Raw genomic sequence first — 18435 nt, 5'->3', positions numbered from 1 at the left:
CCGGACGGAGTGTGTTCTGACAGCCAGTGGGACTTAACATCTGGAATGTTATAAGTCAACAGCTCTGCTCTGAGAGGGGGAGGGCTAGAGAACAACGGGAGGGAAAGTTGTTGAGCCCCGAAGGACAGAGCTCAGCTTGGCAGGAAACAAAGGCGCTGGCCAGCACCATCTCCTTCGCCCATCCCCCAGATGAAATCCCAAAGGGAACCAGTTCCCCTCACGAACTTGCTTGCACCGCGCAAACACCCAATGCTGTGCTTCTGTGGATCCATCGCTCCAATGGGTCTGCCTCCCTCCCAATGCCACAGGGCCCCTCCCAAAGCAGACCACTGAAGGCAAAGCAATCTGAGTCTGCCCTCCCGCCCCTGTGCACCTTGCGGATCCACCCCGGCTACTACGCCAGATCCCATTGAAGCAGCACCACAAGCCTGGCAGTGTGCAAGTAGCCCAGACAGGGGCCACACCACTGCACAGTGAGTCCTGCCCCTGGGAGAGGGAAAGATAAGGACCACACCAGTCTGACTGTGGCCCCAGCAGTGGGCTGGGGACAAACATCAGGTCTGACTGCGGCCCTGCACACCAACGCAAGTTACTCCAGACAGCACAGAGGAAGAGCCCTATAGTTCTGCGCCACTCTAGGGACTATCCAAAATGACGAAACGGAAGAATTCTCCTCAAAAGAAACTCCAGGTGGGGCACCTGGATGGCTCAGTTGGTTAAACGGCCGACTTCAGCTCAGGTCATGATCTTGTGGTCCATGAGTTCGAGCCCCGCATCAGGCTCTGTGCTGACAGCTCAGAGCCTGGAGCCTGTTTCAGATTCTGTGTCTCCCTCTCTCTGACCCTCCCCCGTTCATGCTCTGTCTCTCTCTGTCTCAAAAATAAATAAAAGTTAAAAAAAAAATTAAAATAAAAAAAAAAACTCCAGGAAGTAGCGACAGCGACAGCTAACGAACTGATCACAAACAATTTAAGCAATGTAATAGAAAATGAATTTAAAATAATAGTCATAAAATTAATCACTGCACTTGAAAAAAGTACAGAGGACAGTAGAGAATCTATTACTACAGAGATCAAGGAGGAGTCAGAGGAGCTAAAAAAATGTTATAAATGAGCTGCAAAATAAAATGGAGGCGACCACAGCTCGATTGAAGAGGCAGAGGAAAGAATAGGTGAATTAGAAGATAAAATTATGGAAAAAGAGGAAGCTGAGAAAAAGAGAGATAAAAAAATCCAGGAGTATGAGGGAAAAATTAGAGAACTAAGTGACACAATTAAATGCAACAATATACGCATAAGTGGGATTCCAGAGGAGGCAGAGAGAGGGAAAGGTGCTGAAGGTGTACTTGAAGAAATCATAGCTGAGAAATTCCCTGATCTGGGGAAGGAAAAAGGCATTGAAATCCAAGAGGCACAGAGAACTCCCTTCAAACGTAACTTGAATCGATCTTCTGCACGACATATCATAGTGAAACTGGCAAAATACAAGGATAAAGAGAAAATTCTGAAAGCAGCTAGGGATAAACATGCTCTAACATATAAAGGGAGACCGATAAGACTAGTGATGGATCTATCTACTGAAACTTGGCAGGCCAGAAAGGAATGGCAGGAAATCTTCAATGTGATGAACAGAAAAAAAATATGCAGCCGAGAATCCATTATCCAGCAAGTCTGTCATTTAGAATAGAAGGAGAGATAAAGGTCTTCCCAAACAAACAAAAACTGAAGGAATTCGTCACCACTAAACCAGCCCTACAAGAGATCCTAAGGGGGATCCTGTGAGACAAAGTACCAGAGACATCACTACAAGCATGAAACCTACAGACATCACCATGACTGTAAACCCCTATCTTTCTATGATAACACTGAATGTAAATGGACTAAATGCTCCAACCAAAAGACACAGGGTATCAGAATGGATAAAAAAACAAGACCCATCTATTTTCTGCCTATAAGAAACTCATTTTAGACCTGAGGACACCTTCAGATTGAAAGTGAGGGGATGGAGAACTTTCTATCATGCTACTGGAAGTCAAAAGAGAGCTGGAGTAGCCATACTTATATCAGACAAACTAGACTTCAAATTAAAGGCTGTAACAAGAGACGAAGAAGGGCATTATATAATCATTACAGGGTCTATCCATCAGGAAGAGCTAACAATTATAAATGTCTATGCGCCGAATACCGGAGCCCCCAAATATATAAAACAATTACTCATAAACATAAGCAACCTTATTGATAAGAATGTGGTCATTGCAGGGGACTTTAACACTCCACTTACCGCAATGGATAGATCACGTAGGCACAGGATCAATAAAGAAACAAGGGCCCTGAATGATACATTGGATCAGATGGACTTGACAGATATATTTAGAACTCTGCATCCCAAAGCAACAGAATATACTTTCTTCTCGAGTCCACATGGAATATTCTCCAAGATAGATCACATACTGGGTCACAAAACAGCCCTTCATAAGTATAAAAAAACTGAGATCACACTTTCAGACCACAATGCTATGAAGCTTGAAATCAACCACAGGAAAAAGTCTGAAAAACCTCCAAAAGCATGGAGGTTAAAGAACACCCTACTAAAGAATGAATGGGTCAACCAGGCAATTAGAGAAGAAATTAAAAAATAGATGGAAATAAATGAAAATGAAAATACAACAATCCAAACACTCTGGGATGTAGCAAAGGCAGTTCTGAGAGGAAAATACATTGCAATCCAGGCCTATCTCAAGAAACAAGAAAAATCCCAAATACAAAATCTATCAGCACACCCAAAGGAAACAGAAGCAGAACAGCAAAGACACCCCAAACCCAGCAGAAGAGAAATAAAAAAGATCAGAGCAGAAATAAACAATATAGAATCTAAAAAAACTATACAGCAGATCAATGAAACCCAGAGTTGGTTTTTTGAAAAAATAAACAAAATTGATAAACTTCTAGCCAGGCTTCTCAAAAAGAAAAGGGAGATGACCCAAATAGATAAAATCATGAATGAAAATGGAATTATTACAACCAAACCCTCAGAGATACAAACAATTATCAGGGAATACTATGAAAAATTAATGCCAACAAACTGGACAACCTGGAAGAAATGGACAAATTCCTAAACACCCACACTCTTCCAAAACTCAACAGGAAGAAATAGAAAACTTGAACAGACCCATAACCAGCGAAGAAATTGAATCAGTTATCAAAAAACTCCCAACAAATAAGAGTCCAGGACGAGATGGCTTCCCAGGGGAATTCTACCAGACATTTAAAGCAGAGATAATACCTATCCTTCTCAAGCTATTCCAAAAAATAGAAAGGGAAGGAAAACTTCCAGACTCATTCTATGAAGCCAGCATTACTGTGATTCCTAAACCAGACAGAGACCCAGTAAAAAAAAGAGAACTACAGGCCAATATCCCTGATGAATATGGATGCAAAAATTCTCAATAAGATACTAGCAAATCGAATTCAACAGCATATAAAAAGAATTATTCACCATGATCAAGTGGGATTCATTCCTGGGCTGCAGGGCTGGTTCAACATTTGCAAATCAACCACTGTGATACATTACATTAATAAAGGAAAAGAAAAGAACCATATGATCCTGTCAATCGATGCAGAAAAAGCATTTGACAAAATTCAGCATCCTTTCTTAATAAAAACCCTTGAGAAAGTCGGGATAGGAGGAACATACTTAAACATCATAAAAGCCATTTATGAAAAGCCCACAGCTAACATCATCCTCAATGGGGAAAAACTGACAGCTTTCCCCCTGAGGTCAGGAACACGACAGGGATGTTGTTTAACATAGTGTTGTAAGTGCTAGCATCAGCAATCAGACAACAAAAGGAAATCAAAGGCATCAAAATTGGCAAAGATGAAGTCAAGCTTTCGCTTTTTGCAGATGACATGATATTATACATGGAAAACCCGATAGACTCCACCAAAAGTCTGCTAGAACTGATACATGAATTCAGCAAAGTTGCAGGATACAAAATCAATGTACAGAAATCAGTTGCATTCTTATACACTAACAATGAAGCAACAGAAAGACAAATAAAGAAACTGATCCCATTCACAATTGCACCAAGAAGCATAAAATACCTAGGAATAAACCTGACCAAAGATGTAAAAGATCTGTATGCTGAAAACTATAGAAAGCTTATGAAGGTAATTGAAGAAGATATAAAGAAATGGAAAGACATTCCATGCTCATGGATTGGAAGAATAAACATTGTTAAAATGTCAATACTACCCAAAGCTATCTACACATTCAATGCAATCCCAATCAAAATTGTACCAGCATTCTTCTCGAAACTAGAACAAGCAATCCTAAAATTCGTATGGAACCACAAAAGACCCTGAATAGCCAAAGAAATTTTGAAGAAGACCAAAGCAGGAGGCATCACAATCCCAGACTTTAGCCTCTACTACAAAGCTGTAATTATCAAGACAGCATGGTATTGGCACAAAAACAGACACATAGACCAATGGAATAGAATAGAAACCCCAGAACTAGACCCACAAACGTTTGGCCAACTCATCTTTGACAAAGCAGGAAAGAATATCCAATGGAAAAAAGACCGTCTCTTTAACAAATGGCGCTGGGAGAACTGGACAGCAACATGAAGAAGGATGAAACTAGACCACTTTCTCACACCATTCACAAAAATAAACTCAAAATGGATAAAGGACCTGAATGTGAGACAGGAAACCATCAAAACCCTAGAGAAGAAAGCAGGAAAAGACCTCTCTGACCTCAGCCACAGCAATTTCTTACTTGACACATCCCCAAAGGCAAGGGAATTAAAAGCAAAAATGAACTATTGGGACCTCGTGAAGATAAAAAGCTTCTACACAGCAAAGGAAACAATCAACAGAACTAAAAGGCAACCAACGCAATGGGAAAAGATATTTGCAAATGACATATCAGACAAAGGGCTAGTATCCAAAATCTATAAAGAGCTCACCAAACTCCACACCCGAAAAACAAATAACCCAGTGAAGAAATGGGCAGAAAACATGAATAGACACTTCTCTAAAGAAGACATCCGGATGGCCAACAGGCACATGAAAAGATGCTCAACGTCGCTCCTCATCAGGAAAATACAAATCAAAACCACACTCAGATATCACCTCACGCCAGTCAGAGTGGCTAAAATGAACAAATGAAGAGACTATAGATGCTGGAGAGGATGTGGAGAAACGGGAACCCTCTTACACTGTTGGTGGGAATGCAAACTGGTGCAGCTGCTCTGGAAAACAGTGTGGAGGTTCCTCAAAAAATTAAAAATAGACTTACCCTATGACCCAGCAATTGCACTGCTTGGAATTTACCCAAAGGATACAGGAGTGCTGATGCATAGGGGCACTTGTACCCCAATGTTTATAGCAGCACTCTCAACAATAGCCAAATTATGGAAAGAGCCTAAATGTCCATCAACTGACGAATGGATAAAGAAATTGTGGTTTATATACACAATGGACTACTACGTGGCAATGAGAAAGAACGAAACATGGCCTTTTGTAGCAACGTGGATGGAACTGGAGAGTGTTATGTTAAGTGAAATAAGTCATACAGAGAAAGACAGATACCATATGTTTTCACTCTTATGGGGATCCTGAGAAACTTAACAGAAGACCATGGGGGAGGGGAAGAGGAAAGAAAAAGAAGAGGTTGAAGAGGGAGAGAGCCAAAGCATAAGAGATTCTTAAAAACTGAGAACAAACTGAGGGTTGATGGGGGGTGGGAGTGGGGGGGAGGGTGGGTGATGGGTATTGAGGAGGGCACCTTTTGGGATGAGCACTGGGTGTTGTATGGAAACCAATTTAACAATAAATTTCATATTAATAATAATAATAATAATAATAATTTTTAAAAATCAACATGAAGATACCAAGTCAGAATACAAAATAAAAAGCATGAGTCTGCCTCTCCAAAATAGAGTAGGAAAAGGGGAAAAGAGTAACTTTATAGTGAAGAAACCTGGGAAACACCAACTTTACCAAGTGATGAAGGTTAACATCACCTGTAATGGCATGTGGACACCAAGTACCCCCTGATAAATGTTATGAGAAAGGCATTTCACATCTGTGGTATTCTTTCCAAAAACCCATACCCTAGAATGGTAGACATTCTACAGGATATCTAGCTAGAGCTCTTTTTTTTTTTTTTTTTTTAATGCTTACTTATTTTCAGAGAGACTGAGAAAGGGCATGGCAGAGCAGGGGTAAATAGAGTTGGGAGTGGGGAGGAAAATCCCAAGCAGGCTCCACACTGCCAGCACAGAGCCCAGTGTGGGGCTGGATCCCATGAACCATGAGATCATGACCTGAGCTGAAATCAAGAGAAGGACACTTAACCAAGTGAGCCACCCAGACGCCCCTATAGCCAAAGTCATAGAAAAACAAGGCAAGAAAGAGAAACTATCACATACTAAAGGAGACATCAGGGAAATGCACATCAAAACCACAATGACCTATCACCTTACACCTGTCAAACCAGTCAAAACCAGGAAGTCAAGAAATAACAAGTGTTGGTGAGGATGTGGAGAAAAAGGAATCCTTTTCACTACTGGTGGGAATATAAATTAGTACAACCACTGTGGAAAACAGTATGGAGGTTCGTCAAAAAATTAAAAATAGAAATACCATTTGATCCAGTAATTTCACTACTGGGTATTTACTCAGAGAAAACAAAATCTCTAATTCAAAAAGATGTATGCACCCCCCAAGTTTATTGCAGTATTATCTACAATGGCAAAGATATGAAAGGAACTCAAGTGTCCATCGATAGATGAATAAAGAGATGTGGTGTACACACACACACACACACACTGGAATATTGATTACTCAGCCATAAAAAACAGTGAGATATTGCCATCTGCAACAATATGAATGGACCTAGAGAATATAATGCTAAGTGAAATAAGTCAGACAGAGAAAGACAAATACCATATGATCTCACTCATTTCTGGAATCTAAGAAACAAATGAACAAACAAACAAAGACAAACAAACAAGAAAACAGATTCTTAAATACAGAAAACTGGTGGTTGCCAGAAGGGTGGTGGGGGTGGAGAATGAGATAGAATCCCATTATAAATAGATAAAGGAGATTAAGAAGTACAAACTTCCAGTTGTAAAATAAATTAAGTCATGAAGATGAAAAGCATAGCATAGGGAATATAGTCAATAAGATTGTAATAATGTTGTTTGGTAACAGATGGTAACTATACTCATTGTGGTGAGCAGTGAGTAATGTACAGAATTGTTGAATCATTATTGTACACCTGAAACCAATACAACCCTGTATGGTACTCATATTATTTCAATTTTTTTTTTTAAAGTTACAGATTCTGAGAAGTAAAAAAAAAATAAAAAATGTATGGACTATGTTGCCCCACTCATAAAGTAAAAAGGTGGAAAAAGACTTATCAGGCAAAGTCTACCAAAAGAATGCAGTGAGACTATTAATATTGACAAAATTACAAGGAAAATCTTAGAACCAAAAGACCTAAATAACTGAGTAAAATCTAGAATTTTTAAAAATGTTCTAAAATCTTCTTGGGTTATGAGGTAAAGAAGAAAGAAGAGAAAATATAATCTAAAGAATTTGTTTTACTAGAGTGAAGGTTACTTTATTTTCAACAACTAGAGAAACAAGTATTATAAGTACAGGGATAGGTGTTATTAACCATTAATGCCACAGACATTATAACAGAATTTCCAATTTAATAAGAAGGGAAACTGAATGAATCACTACTTGATAACCAACAATAAGAACAGAAAAAAAAGAGAAAATAATTATGTAAAATAAATAAGATGGGGGAATAAAATCAGTATCTGCATCATTATCTTAAAAGACAAAAACTGTCAAATTAGGTAAAAAATTGAAACAAAGCACCATGCTGTTTTCAAGAGATACATTTTAAATATAAGAAATATCAGGTAATCCAGACAAAAAGAGAACAGAGGCTGTATAAATATCACATGAGCTGGAATTCAAAGTTAAAGGCACTAAGCATGATAAAGTTGGAAAGAATTTCTCAGGAATGCACATAGAAAGAAATCAAAGGTGCAAAATGGTTAAAATTAGTGAATCTAGGAGAAGACAGATAGGTATTTATTATTTTTTTTAAGTAGTAACTTCCTATAAATGCATCATTCATTCTTAAATTAGTCTTTTTGTTTTTTTAAGTTTATTCATTTTGCGAGCGCGTGCATGAGTAGGGGAGGGGCAGAGAGAGGGAGAGAGAGAGAGAATCCCAAGCAGGCTCTGCGCTGTCAGTGCAGAGCCCAATGCGGTCAAACTCACAAACCATGAGATCATACCCTGAGCCAAAGTCAGATGATTAAATGACTGAGCTACCCAGGTGTCCCTTAAATTATTCTTTCAATAAAAGTTTACTTTAAGAAAAGAGTAGGTTGTCTAGTAAAAGCCTTCAAGGAATTTAAGATAAACTGTGTTTAATCACTTACCTTAGCACATACTACCATTTAATCAAATGAGAATAATACTATTCTCCATCTTAACTATGCTTATACAAATGCTTCTTTAAAATTTTTAATATTTGTCTTTATAAGAAAAAAAATCCCTCTACACATCTTACTAATGCAAAGATTTTGTGTCAACATTCTTAACACAAAAACTATGAAAAGTTAATATATAGTTTAACAGTCTTTCAAAATACATCATCAGCCAAATCTCTTCAATATACCACCTTGTATCCCCAAAATATAACACAAACACTGATTCAACCCTTAACATATAGCTGGGATAACTTCTGTCATCATTGCAAGGGAGTATTCCCTGCCACTTCCCAATTATCACCCAAATTAAAATAAAAAGGACTAGGAACCTATTACCATCAATTCAAGTCACTTTAAGTTTCCATTTCTGTATATTTTTTCAAATGTAAAAATAATTATTCTGCCTATTTTAATAGGTTCTTGAGATAGAATAAAATTTATTAAAGTGCAAAAAAAAGTAATGCTGAAGAGAAAGTGAAACATAATCAATAAAATTGATATAATCAATTTATGGAGGTCTAACATCTTCTGAGCAGAAATGTTGACATATCCAGGGAACATATGTAAAAATGGGTCATGAACTTGGCAACAAAGAAAACCTTAAGAATTTTTTTTAAGTAGAGATTTTAAAGAGCACATTCTCTAGGCATAATCAAATCAAGCTAAAAGTATATACAAAGGGAACTAAAAACCAAAAAAAATTAACTACTTTGAAATTAGGAAACATTTTCCTAAACATAATAAAAAAAAAACCCTAAAAGTTATCTAAAAAGTAGTAAAAAGGAGAATACTTTGTATCAGTATCTATGGAAGCCAGTTAAACCTGTACTCAAGAGAAAATACATGATTTAAAATTTTTAATAGTAAAGATGATAAAAGAAACTACTAGGAAGAAGGAATTAAGATAAAAGCTAAAAAGAATGGCAAAGTCAAAACATAATAGAAATGATAAATAAATCTAAAAGATGGTTCTGTTTAAAAGATTGATAAACTAAATAAAATTCAATTAAACAAAAGATGGAGGGAGCAAAAATATATAAGATTTGGAATGACAAAGTAGCACAAACCCCAGAAGAGATTAAAAGAATAACTTCACAATGAGTTTGAAAAGTCAAAGAAATAGACAATTTCTTAGTAAAATAAGGAGAGAAAATCTGAACAGACTAATTTCCAAATAATAGATTAAAGGGGGGGTTAGAGATTTACTATTCATGAGCTCACAGCAGAGTTCGATCTAACCTTTAAGGAAGAAGTGAATACAACTTTATTTGGATTCAACTTCCAATTTCCAGGGATAACATGTCTTCAGATAAGATGTCAAAACTTTCTCTGCCTTTATAAATGAAGTGAAACTACAGTGTTATCCATGTTTTCCTTTAATAAAATAAATGTGAAAATCTGGGGGTATATTTGAAGTAAAATTATTCCATAGCAGAGAGGTACCAAGATACCTGGTTAAGATGGGATATAAAAGATTAATACCACTCAGCATCTTTACAGTACATTATCCAAGGCAGATAATCCTATGTACCTTACAGTCAAATAAAATGAAGATGATAAGAACATACATTTTCTATTATCCATCTGTTTCAAAATATTTATTAACTACCTATAAACTGTAAGTAAAAATACTCATACTAACAATTTTAGGGAAATAACAGGGAAATTTTCACTTGAGAAAACCATTAAGATTTTAAGAACATTAGGTTACTTACAACTGCAAACTCATCTCTGTCAAGCATTCCATCATGGTCAATGTCACTCAACTCCCAAACCTTAAAAAGAATTGACAAAGATTAATGCTCTTTCATGTGCTACCTGTAAACACCAAACACATAATTACAGGGAAAAGTTTTATCTAAACATTAAAATATCTATATTTTGGAGATATTATGTCGATCATTTTATTATATCACTATTGTATGCTATATTAACAAATTGATTGTAATAAGAATAATTTTTTTAATGTTCATTTATTTTGAGAGAGAGAGAGCACATGTGCACGGGGAAGGGGCAGAGAGAGCAGGAGAGACAGAATCCCAAGCAGGCTCCACACTGTCAGTGCAGAACCCAATGCAGGGCTCCCTGCCAGGAACCATGAGGACATGACCTGAGCCAACATCAAGAGTCAGATGTTTAACTGACTGAGCCACCCAAGTGCCCAAAGTAATAATTCTTAATACAAGTATTTTTTAAATAAAAATTCCTTAAAAAACTTTAAAGAAAATATTTTGGGGGTGCCTGGATGGCTCAGTTGGTTAAGTGTCCGACTCTTGGTTTCGGTTCAGGTCATGATCTCACAGTTTCGTGAGTTTAAGCCCTGCGTTGGGCTCTACGCTGGTAGTGCAGAGGCTGCTTGGGATCTTCTCTCTCCCTCTCTCTGCCCCTCCCCCACTCACACTGTGTCTCTCTCTAAATAAATAAATAAACTAACAAAAAAAAAGAAAGAAAATAGTTTGTTCTTCTCAAGAAAACAATTATGGACAAAAGCACTTTAAACAGCTACAGTGCTTTTTCACAAACATCATCTCAGTTAATTCATGCAACAACTCTTTCAACTCTATCAACCCTTTTTTAGACATGAAGTGATATGACTTAGCTAGGATCACACAACTATTATTAAGTTACAGAATCAATTTTCAACATAAAGATTCCCAACTAAGACCATTATTGTTTTCCATACACTACAGAACCTCTGATCAACTAAAATAAATACCCAGTGAATATTATTAATTATTAACCAGCTAATGTCCAGGGCTTACAAAAGAAAAATAAAATCTAAAAGGCCCTAGTAGATTTGGTTTAAATCTAGAGTAGGTTCCATACCTTTAGACTAGGTATAAAACTATGTTAAATCCTTGAAAAGAAGATGTTGTCATTCAACAAAATTGTACTCAGGGCAAGACGAGAGAGTATACTGGTAAGAGACAGGAGTGGAGATGAGCAAGTGTCTGGTCATTAAGTGCCTTAAAAGGAATCTGGACTTTATTCTAAATGCAATGGGAAGCTACTGAGAGGGTTAGTTTTAAGTCAAAAAATAACAGGATTATATTTATAGTTTAGAAATCTCACACCAACCACACAGTGGAGAAATGATTAGTGAGAAACAATAGTAATAAATGGCTTTTAAACTAATATTTATTGAGCACCTAACCTATACAATACACAACAGTGATCCACTAATACTCCTACTGGTGGTGTGGTGGTAAGTCATTATCACCATCAGCATCACAGAATATGTACCAAGCACTGGGCTTAATAGATACATTCTCACATTTAATCCTTACAACCCATAAACTGGGAATCATGCTCATTTTAAAGATTAAAAAACTGGTACACAGTTTTCTTATGATTTGCCCAAGGTCACACACCTAATAAATGGTGTAGCCAGGATCTGACCCTATGTATCCTGACTGAGCAAGGGACTAAAGAAATGGCTAGAGGTTTAATGAGAATAGGTGAGGTCTGAAATACAAAGAGGCATAGACAGAAATCACCATGGAAACAGTACAAGAGTAGGGAAGGCCCAGATGAAGTTGGTGATCATGAAATTATGATGACACCAACCTTATTAGATTTTCAGTAGTCCATTTGCAACCACAGAGAGCTTAACACAAAGCTGGATTTTTACCAGGTCAGGAGAAAGGTTAGAAAACATGGCAAAGGGAGCTTAAGATACCAACATGATACTATGGATCAAGTTGGATGAGGAAAAAAGTAAATTCGAAAAATGAAGACAGTAAAGGACTCTGAGATTTAAAGGTCTTGTGAAATCAAAGAATTAGTCTTGCAAGTATTTATGAAAAATATCTAGAAAGATGCAAAGTTCTATTGAGACAGAAGAATTAATCATCAGAGATGAAACTATTCCTTATGACAAAGTCCCATGATACAGCCATGAAGTAGGTGACAGATATAAAATACTGATGGTCTCCAGAAATTAAATCAAGGAACTGGGAAGTCAGTGCATATAGTACAAAGGAAAAAGGACCTATTCAAAGGGCTTACATATATAACTGATTTCAAGCACTCATAGTTTAGAGAGAATAACCAAATTATTATACAAAATTAACTGGCAATAATTTTATATATGACTTCAGAATACAAAAAAATTCTGTAGTAACATAACTTCAAAATAAGATCTATATATTTTTAACAATGAGCTCTTGGTAGATACATAAAAATACATTTAGAATTTAATAATATCTTACTCTTCCAAGGATATCCACAGGTAACTTAGAGTTGAGCAACACTGGTTTCACCTTATCACCAGAAAGAAATCCATTCACTGGGCTTAAACTATCAAAAATTGCATCATATTTGGCCTTATCTTCAGACTATAATATAAAAAAGATCACAAGTTAAATACTGGTGAAAAGGATTTAAGTGCAGTTAAAAAAATCAAATCCTCAAAGAATACACAACATATTCCTAAAAATTGTTTTAAAAACACTTTTTACTTTCATCAAAATATATTATTATAAATAACAATTTAAAAGTTACTCAAGAGTCCAGTATCCCTTCCATTCCTTTTGCAGCTGAAACACTATTTGCTTTTCTACTGTTGGCTTAATCAAAAGATTTTAGTGACAGGAAGAGCTTTGAGAAGAGCATCTAGTCCTCTCATTTAAACCCATAACAAAGAAGTAACTTTTATGAGAACACAAAAGGTAGTTAGTGACATTCTATGACTTTCTCAAAATGGCATTAGTCACATTTCAAACTCAGATTTTAAAAACAAAATAAACCGGCACAGGAATAAACATCAAGTTTCCCCCTTTTTTCCCAAAGCTATTTCCTTTTATCAATTAACAAGATATTCCCTAAAATCCAGGGAAGTTATTTGTATACATAAAAAAACTATTGTTTGTGATTTGTCCTGTCAAAGCCAGATCCCTATACTTTTTAAAATTAGTTAATAACACACAAGCATACATAGACATACAAACCAAATGGCTTTCTGACAAAACTGTACATATTTATTAAGGGCCATGTGATGTGCTATATTCTAATATTATTTAAAAATTGTAATTTAAAAAATCTGATAAGATAGCTATAACTAGTGTGGTGTCTCCAAAGAGCTATAATGAAAAATACCCATTTCAGAAAACGATTTCATAAAGAATTGTTTTAGAGCCATAAAGAGAGCATCTAGTTAACCAGAATTTTCAAACAGGAAATAATATCAGTGGGGTAAACAATCTATTCCTAAAATGTTTTAGTTAATGCAGGATTATGACATCACCATTTTTAGTTTACATTATAACAGAAATGAGATTAAGCCATACTAATTGTCATAAAATGATTGACAGAGCAGTAAGGTCCCTCAAAAGATTTCTAGTACTAGTATTTCCCCTACAGTAAATAGTGAAAGCCAAATGCAGACTACATTGTATTTTGGAAGTAGAAGAAGATTATGTGGGTAGGAAGCAAAGCAGTGATAAGGAAAGGGTAGTTACAAAGTTTACTTACTTTTACAGCCCATGGGAGCTCGGCTACAGAGGTTCCACTGACTAGCAAAGGACTACTGGTATCATGCTAAAAAGAAAATACAGCACACGAAGGATTGAAAACCTCACATCAATAAACAACAAAGAGGGGTGCCTGGATGGCTCAGTCAATTGAGCTCCCAACTTCAGCTCAGGTCACAATCTCACAGTTCATGGGTTCGAGCCCCACATCAGGCTCTGTACTGACAACTCAGAGCCTGGAGCCTGCTTCAGATTCTGTGTCTCCCTCTCTCTCTGCCCCTTCCCCACTCATGCTCTGTGTCTCTCTCTTTCTCAAAAATAAATAAACATTTTAAAGAATTTTTTTAAAAAAACTATTAAAAAACAAACAATGAAGAAAAAGTGGTCTTTGGATTTAAAGACATTCATACAAAATTTGGAACTCAATGCACACAGAACACTATTTTCACTATTTTACATTGACTCTATTAGACCTTTTTCTAAGCACAAATGAAACAAAAACTGAGTTATCTGAATTAGCTACATAAATGTTAGAACATTAACTAAAACATTTAAGTGTTCTAGAAAAAATCCTATTACAACTGAAATCAAGATACCGATATCTGAATGTAACAAAACTATTTGTGGCCCTGTTAACTGATGACTTTTTCCCAACACTATTTAAGGAAAGCAGACCGGGACAAGAACCCAACTTAAGATTTCTTAAGTTACAAGTACATGAACCTATGAACAGCACACCCAAGTTGTTATATTTATCTGCTTGTAGAGACAGATGGATATATTAGAAACATTTTTATAACATAGACAACAAATCCTTAAATTAACCCCCTGAGTCCATGCCTAAACTTGTAAGTGCAGAAATTCTCAAAACTGAAGTTAGATTCATAATACTCAGACCAAATACTTTTTAAAATATTAAATTTAAAAACAAGTAAGAACCATGAAACTTCTGAAAAAGGGGGTAGGGTGGGGAGAACTAGCCCTATCAGATATAAAACAAATCACAAAATATGAGAATTAAAATGTGAGATAAGTACATGGATAAATAGATAAATGGGTAAGAGCAAAAAAATCCAGAAAGAAACCAAACTACATATGAGAATTTAGCACATGACTGAGGTTGCATTTCCTTTTTTTAAGTTTTTTTATTTTGAGAGAGAGAAAGCATGAGCAGGGGGAGGGGCAGAGAGAGAGGGAGAGAGAAAGAATCCCAAGGAAGCTCCACACTCTACCAGCGCAGAACCCAATGTGGGGCTCAAACCCTTGAACCGTGAGATCATGACCTGAGCTAAAATCAAGAGCCGGACACTTAACTAAGCCACCCAAGCGCCCCATGAGGTGGCATTTCAAATCAGTAAGGAAAAGATTGGTTATTCAATAAACTGTATTAGGTCTATAAGCTATCGTAAAAAAACATAAATTTGAATCCATATTCATACTTTATATCAACACTAACATAAAAGTGAAAAAGAAACCATAAAAAAATCAAAGCCTAATAACTCATTTACATAAAAAACAATGGCTTCTTTATGGAAAAAGATAAGCACAATGTCAAAAGACAAATGACAAACTGGAAAAGAAAAAAATATATATGTACTTTATATATTTATATATAAATAACATATATGTGTGTATACACACACACACACACACACACACACACACATCCTACAGAATTCAATTAATAAAAAAGACCAAGAACCCAAGAAAAATGGGCAAAAGATTTAAACAGATATTTCACATAATAGTAATGTAAATGGCTCAGAAGCATGAGGAAAACTACTCAAACTCACTCCATAAACCAACACTTAACATTCCATTTGTCACCTTTCAACCAATTGATGGTATGAGTGTGAACAAGTACAACCACTATGGAAGACAAGTTTATATTATATGTGAAAATTGCACAAACGCAAGAACTTCTGAAACACTTCCAAGAATATGCATATATATATTTCTGCACATGTAAAATTACATATATCCAAGGTTACTATTCATTGTAGCATTTTTTTTATAATAAAAGATTAGAAACAAGCTAAAAGCCTATCAATAGGAAGTTAAATTATGGTAGAGGGGAAGTGTGTGGGGAATGGGTTAAATAGGTGATGGGGACTAATAATGAGCTGTGATGAGCACCAGGTGTTGTATAGAAGTGTTGAATCACTATATTGTACACCTGAAACTAATGTTACACTGCATGTTAATTATGGTAAATAGAAGCAAGGAAATACTATACAGCTCTAAAAAACAATGAAGATGCTTTTATGTAAAGATCCCTAAAATATATTATTTAAAAAGGTATAGAATCATGTTTATTAATTGTGAGCTACAATCAATGTAAAATGAGGAAGTGAGTATTTATATTTTCTTATATATACATATAATAACTCTGGAAGGAAATACAAGAATCTAATAACAGCCGAAGCCATTAAGAAAGAAAACCAAGTAGCTGAGTGATAGGGAGGGGCTGGGGGAATTTTTTTTGATATAGCAATTTTAATTTTTAAGTCATGTGACATCATTTTTTTAATTAAATACAATTTAGATTTAAAATCATTTCTTACAAATCTTGGTGGAGGAACAGCCAGGTTCAAGCTACTCAGTGAAACCTCCAATCCATTCTGGGCACATGCCACAAGACGCAAAGCAACAAAGAATTCCTGAGAAAGAAAAGTATGAAGTTAAATGCATTATTTACCCATCCATCTATCTACACACTTACAATATGAAAATATAAAACAATTCACAATTACTCCAAGAGTGTTATGTAATGACAAATATAATAGCACGTTTGCCTGAAAACACTTGCTTTAAAATTAAGAAGAGATCTTTGTACAAAGATGTTCCTGACACAATAAATAGCAAAAAGTGTTCATATAAATGGGAAAATACTTAAGTAAACCGTGATATACAGAGCTGAAATTATACAAAATTAATAAACATGCTTCAAAGAATATTTAATGATGTTAAAAACGATTTTTATCATTTAAGTCAGAAAAAAAAACAGTCTGAAAAAAAGCCTAGAAGAAAATAACAATTGTATGTTATCAAAAGTCACCTCTGGATTTAAGATGATAAATTGTGAAACTAGACCAATTGTTCAAGTAACTCAACCAATGCTATTCCAGGAAAGCTACAGAGAATAAAGCACTACCATGCAGCAACTAAGACAATTATATTAACTGCTTGACTTCAAAATATTTATAAATATCTCCCAACAGTCCTTGGATTTTTGGCATTTGAAGCCTCAGTCCAAAATTTAATAAGTAAATGCAGAGATGCTGAAGCAACTGGTTTTCAGCTGTTCTGAGTTAAAGTCAGGTCTGGGACTAGACATAACAAAAGCCTTTACTCCAGTTATAATTACTTGCAACTTTGTACAGATGCTGATACAATCAACCCTTCACCACTTCTCTCAAACCTCCTATTCTCACCTATACATTTCTTACCCAATTCCTAACTTATTCTTAGAAACTTGCAGGTTGTCTGCTTTATATAATACCTTGCCTTTACTCACAAATTTCTTGAAAAGATCTCCCCTTCCTTTTGCATTCACTCCATAAGCTTTTATGCAATCTGACTTCAACTCCCACCATTAGCTAGAGAAACTACTGCCTATGTCACAAATAACCTAGGTACCAAATACAATAGCCTCAAAACAAAACAAAACAAAACAAAACACAAAACCCCCCACCTCATCCTGCTTGTCCTTTTGGCAGTCTGGACAGTAAGAATAACTCCCAGAAATTTCCCTCCATCAACACAGCTTCATAAAGCTCTCCTAGTTTTCCCCTGACCTTTCAAGCCTCTTCTCTTAGAGTCAATGCCTCCTCCAACTTTTAAATGCTGGTATTCTAAGTATTCTAGTATCAATTCTCTCTCCTTCTCATTCTATGAGAGATTCAATTACTCTTAGGTAATCAGGTCCATCCCATAGTATGGATGGGCTCTAAAGTGAACTAGTCCTGCATTAAATTCTAGTTCTGATACTTCAAGTTGTGAGGCCATGGGCAAGTTAAATAAAATTTTTCTGTAAAAGGAGGGACTAATACCTATCTTGCAATGTCTTATAAGGAACAAAATAAAAGCCATACTATAGGAAGAAAGCACCTACTGTCATTTTGAGCACACAGAAACTCAATAAATATTGGTTTCTTTCCTTTTTTTCATGTTAATTCGAAAATCTATTTTGGGGTGCCTGGGTGGCTCGGTTACGCAACCAACTTCAGCTCAGGTCGTGATCTCACGGTTTGTGAGTTTGAGCCCTGTAGCAGGCTCTGGGCTGACAGTCTGGAGCCTTCTACGGATTCTGTCTCCCTCTCTCTCTGCCCCTACCCCACTCACACTCTGTCTCTGTCTTTCAAAAACTAAATGTTAAAAAAAAGAAATTTTTTTTAAATCAATTTCTCCAATGCAAATATCAAAGTTTAACTG

General features: G+C 35.9%; 1 protein-coding gene across 3 annotated transcripts in view; it reads right to left on the bottom strand.

Moving 5' to 3' along the window:
* The window catches only part of EPS15 (epidermal growth factor receptor pathway substrate 15), a 158408-nt gene that overhangs the window by 92723 nt on the left and 47250 nt on the right, over nt 1-18435 (bottom strand). For all 3 annotated transcript variants that reach the window (XM_058696043.1, XM_058696039.1, XM_058696040.1), the window contains exons 5-8: nt 16566-16661; nt 14003-14068; nt 12742-12867; nt 10246-10305 (exon numbers count right to left, since the gene is read on the bottom strand). In XM_058696043.1, coding sequence (XP_058552026.1) covers nt 10246-10305; nt 12742-12867; nt 14003-14068; nt 16566-16661 — 348 coding nt within the window. The remainder of the gene's footprint in view (nt 1-10245; nt 10306-12741; nt 12868-14002; nt 14069-16565; nt 16662-18435) is intronic.

Source organism: Neofelis nebulosa, chromosome 2 (genome assembly GCF_028018385.1).
Source record: "Neofelis nebulosa isolate mNeoNeb1 chromosome 2, mNeoNeb1.pri, whole genome shotgun sequence".
NCBI classification, from domain to species: domain Eukaryota; kingdom Metazoa; phylum Chordata; class Mammalia; order Carnivora; family Felidae; genus Neofelis; species Neofelis nebulosa.
Note: the sequence above shows the minus strand (reverse complement) of the source record. Positions and strands in the feature narration are given on the sequence as shown.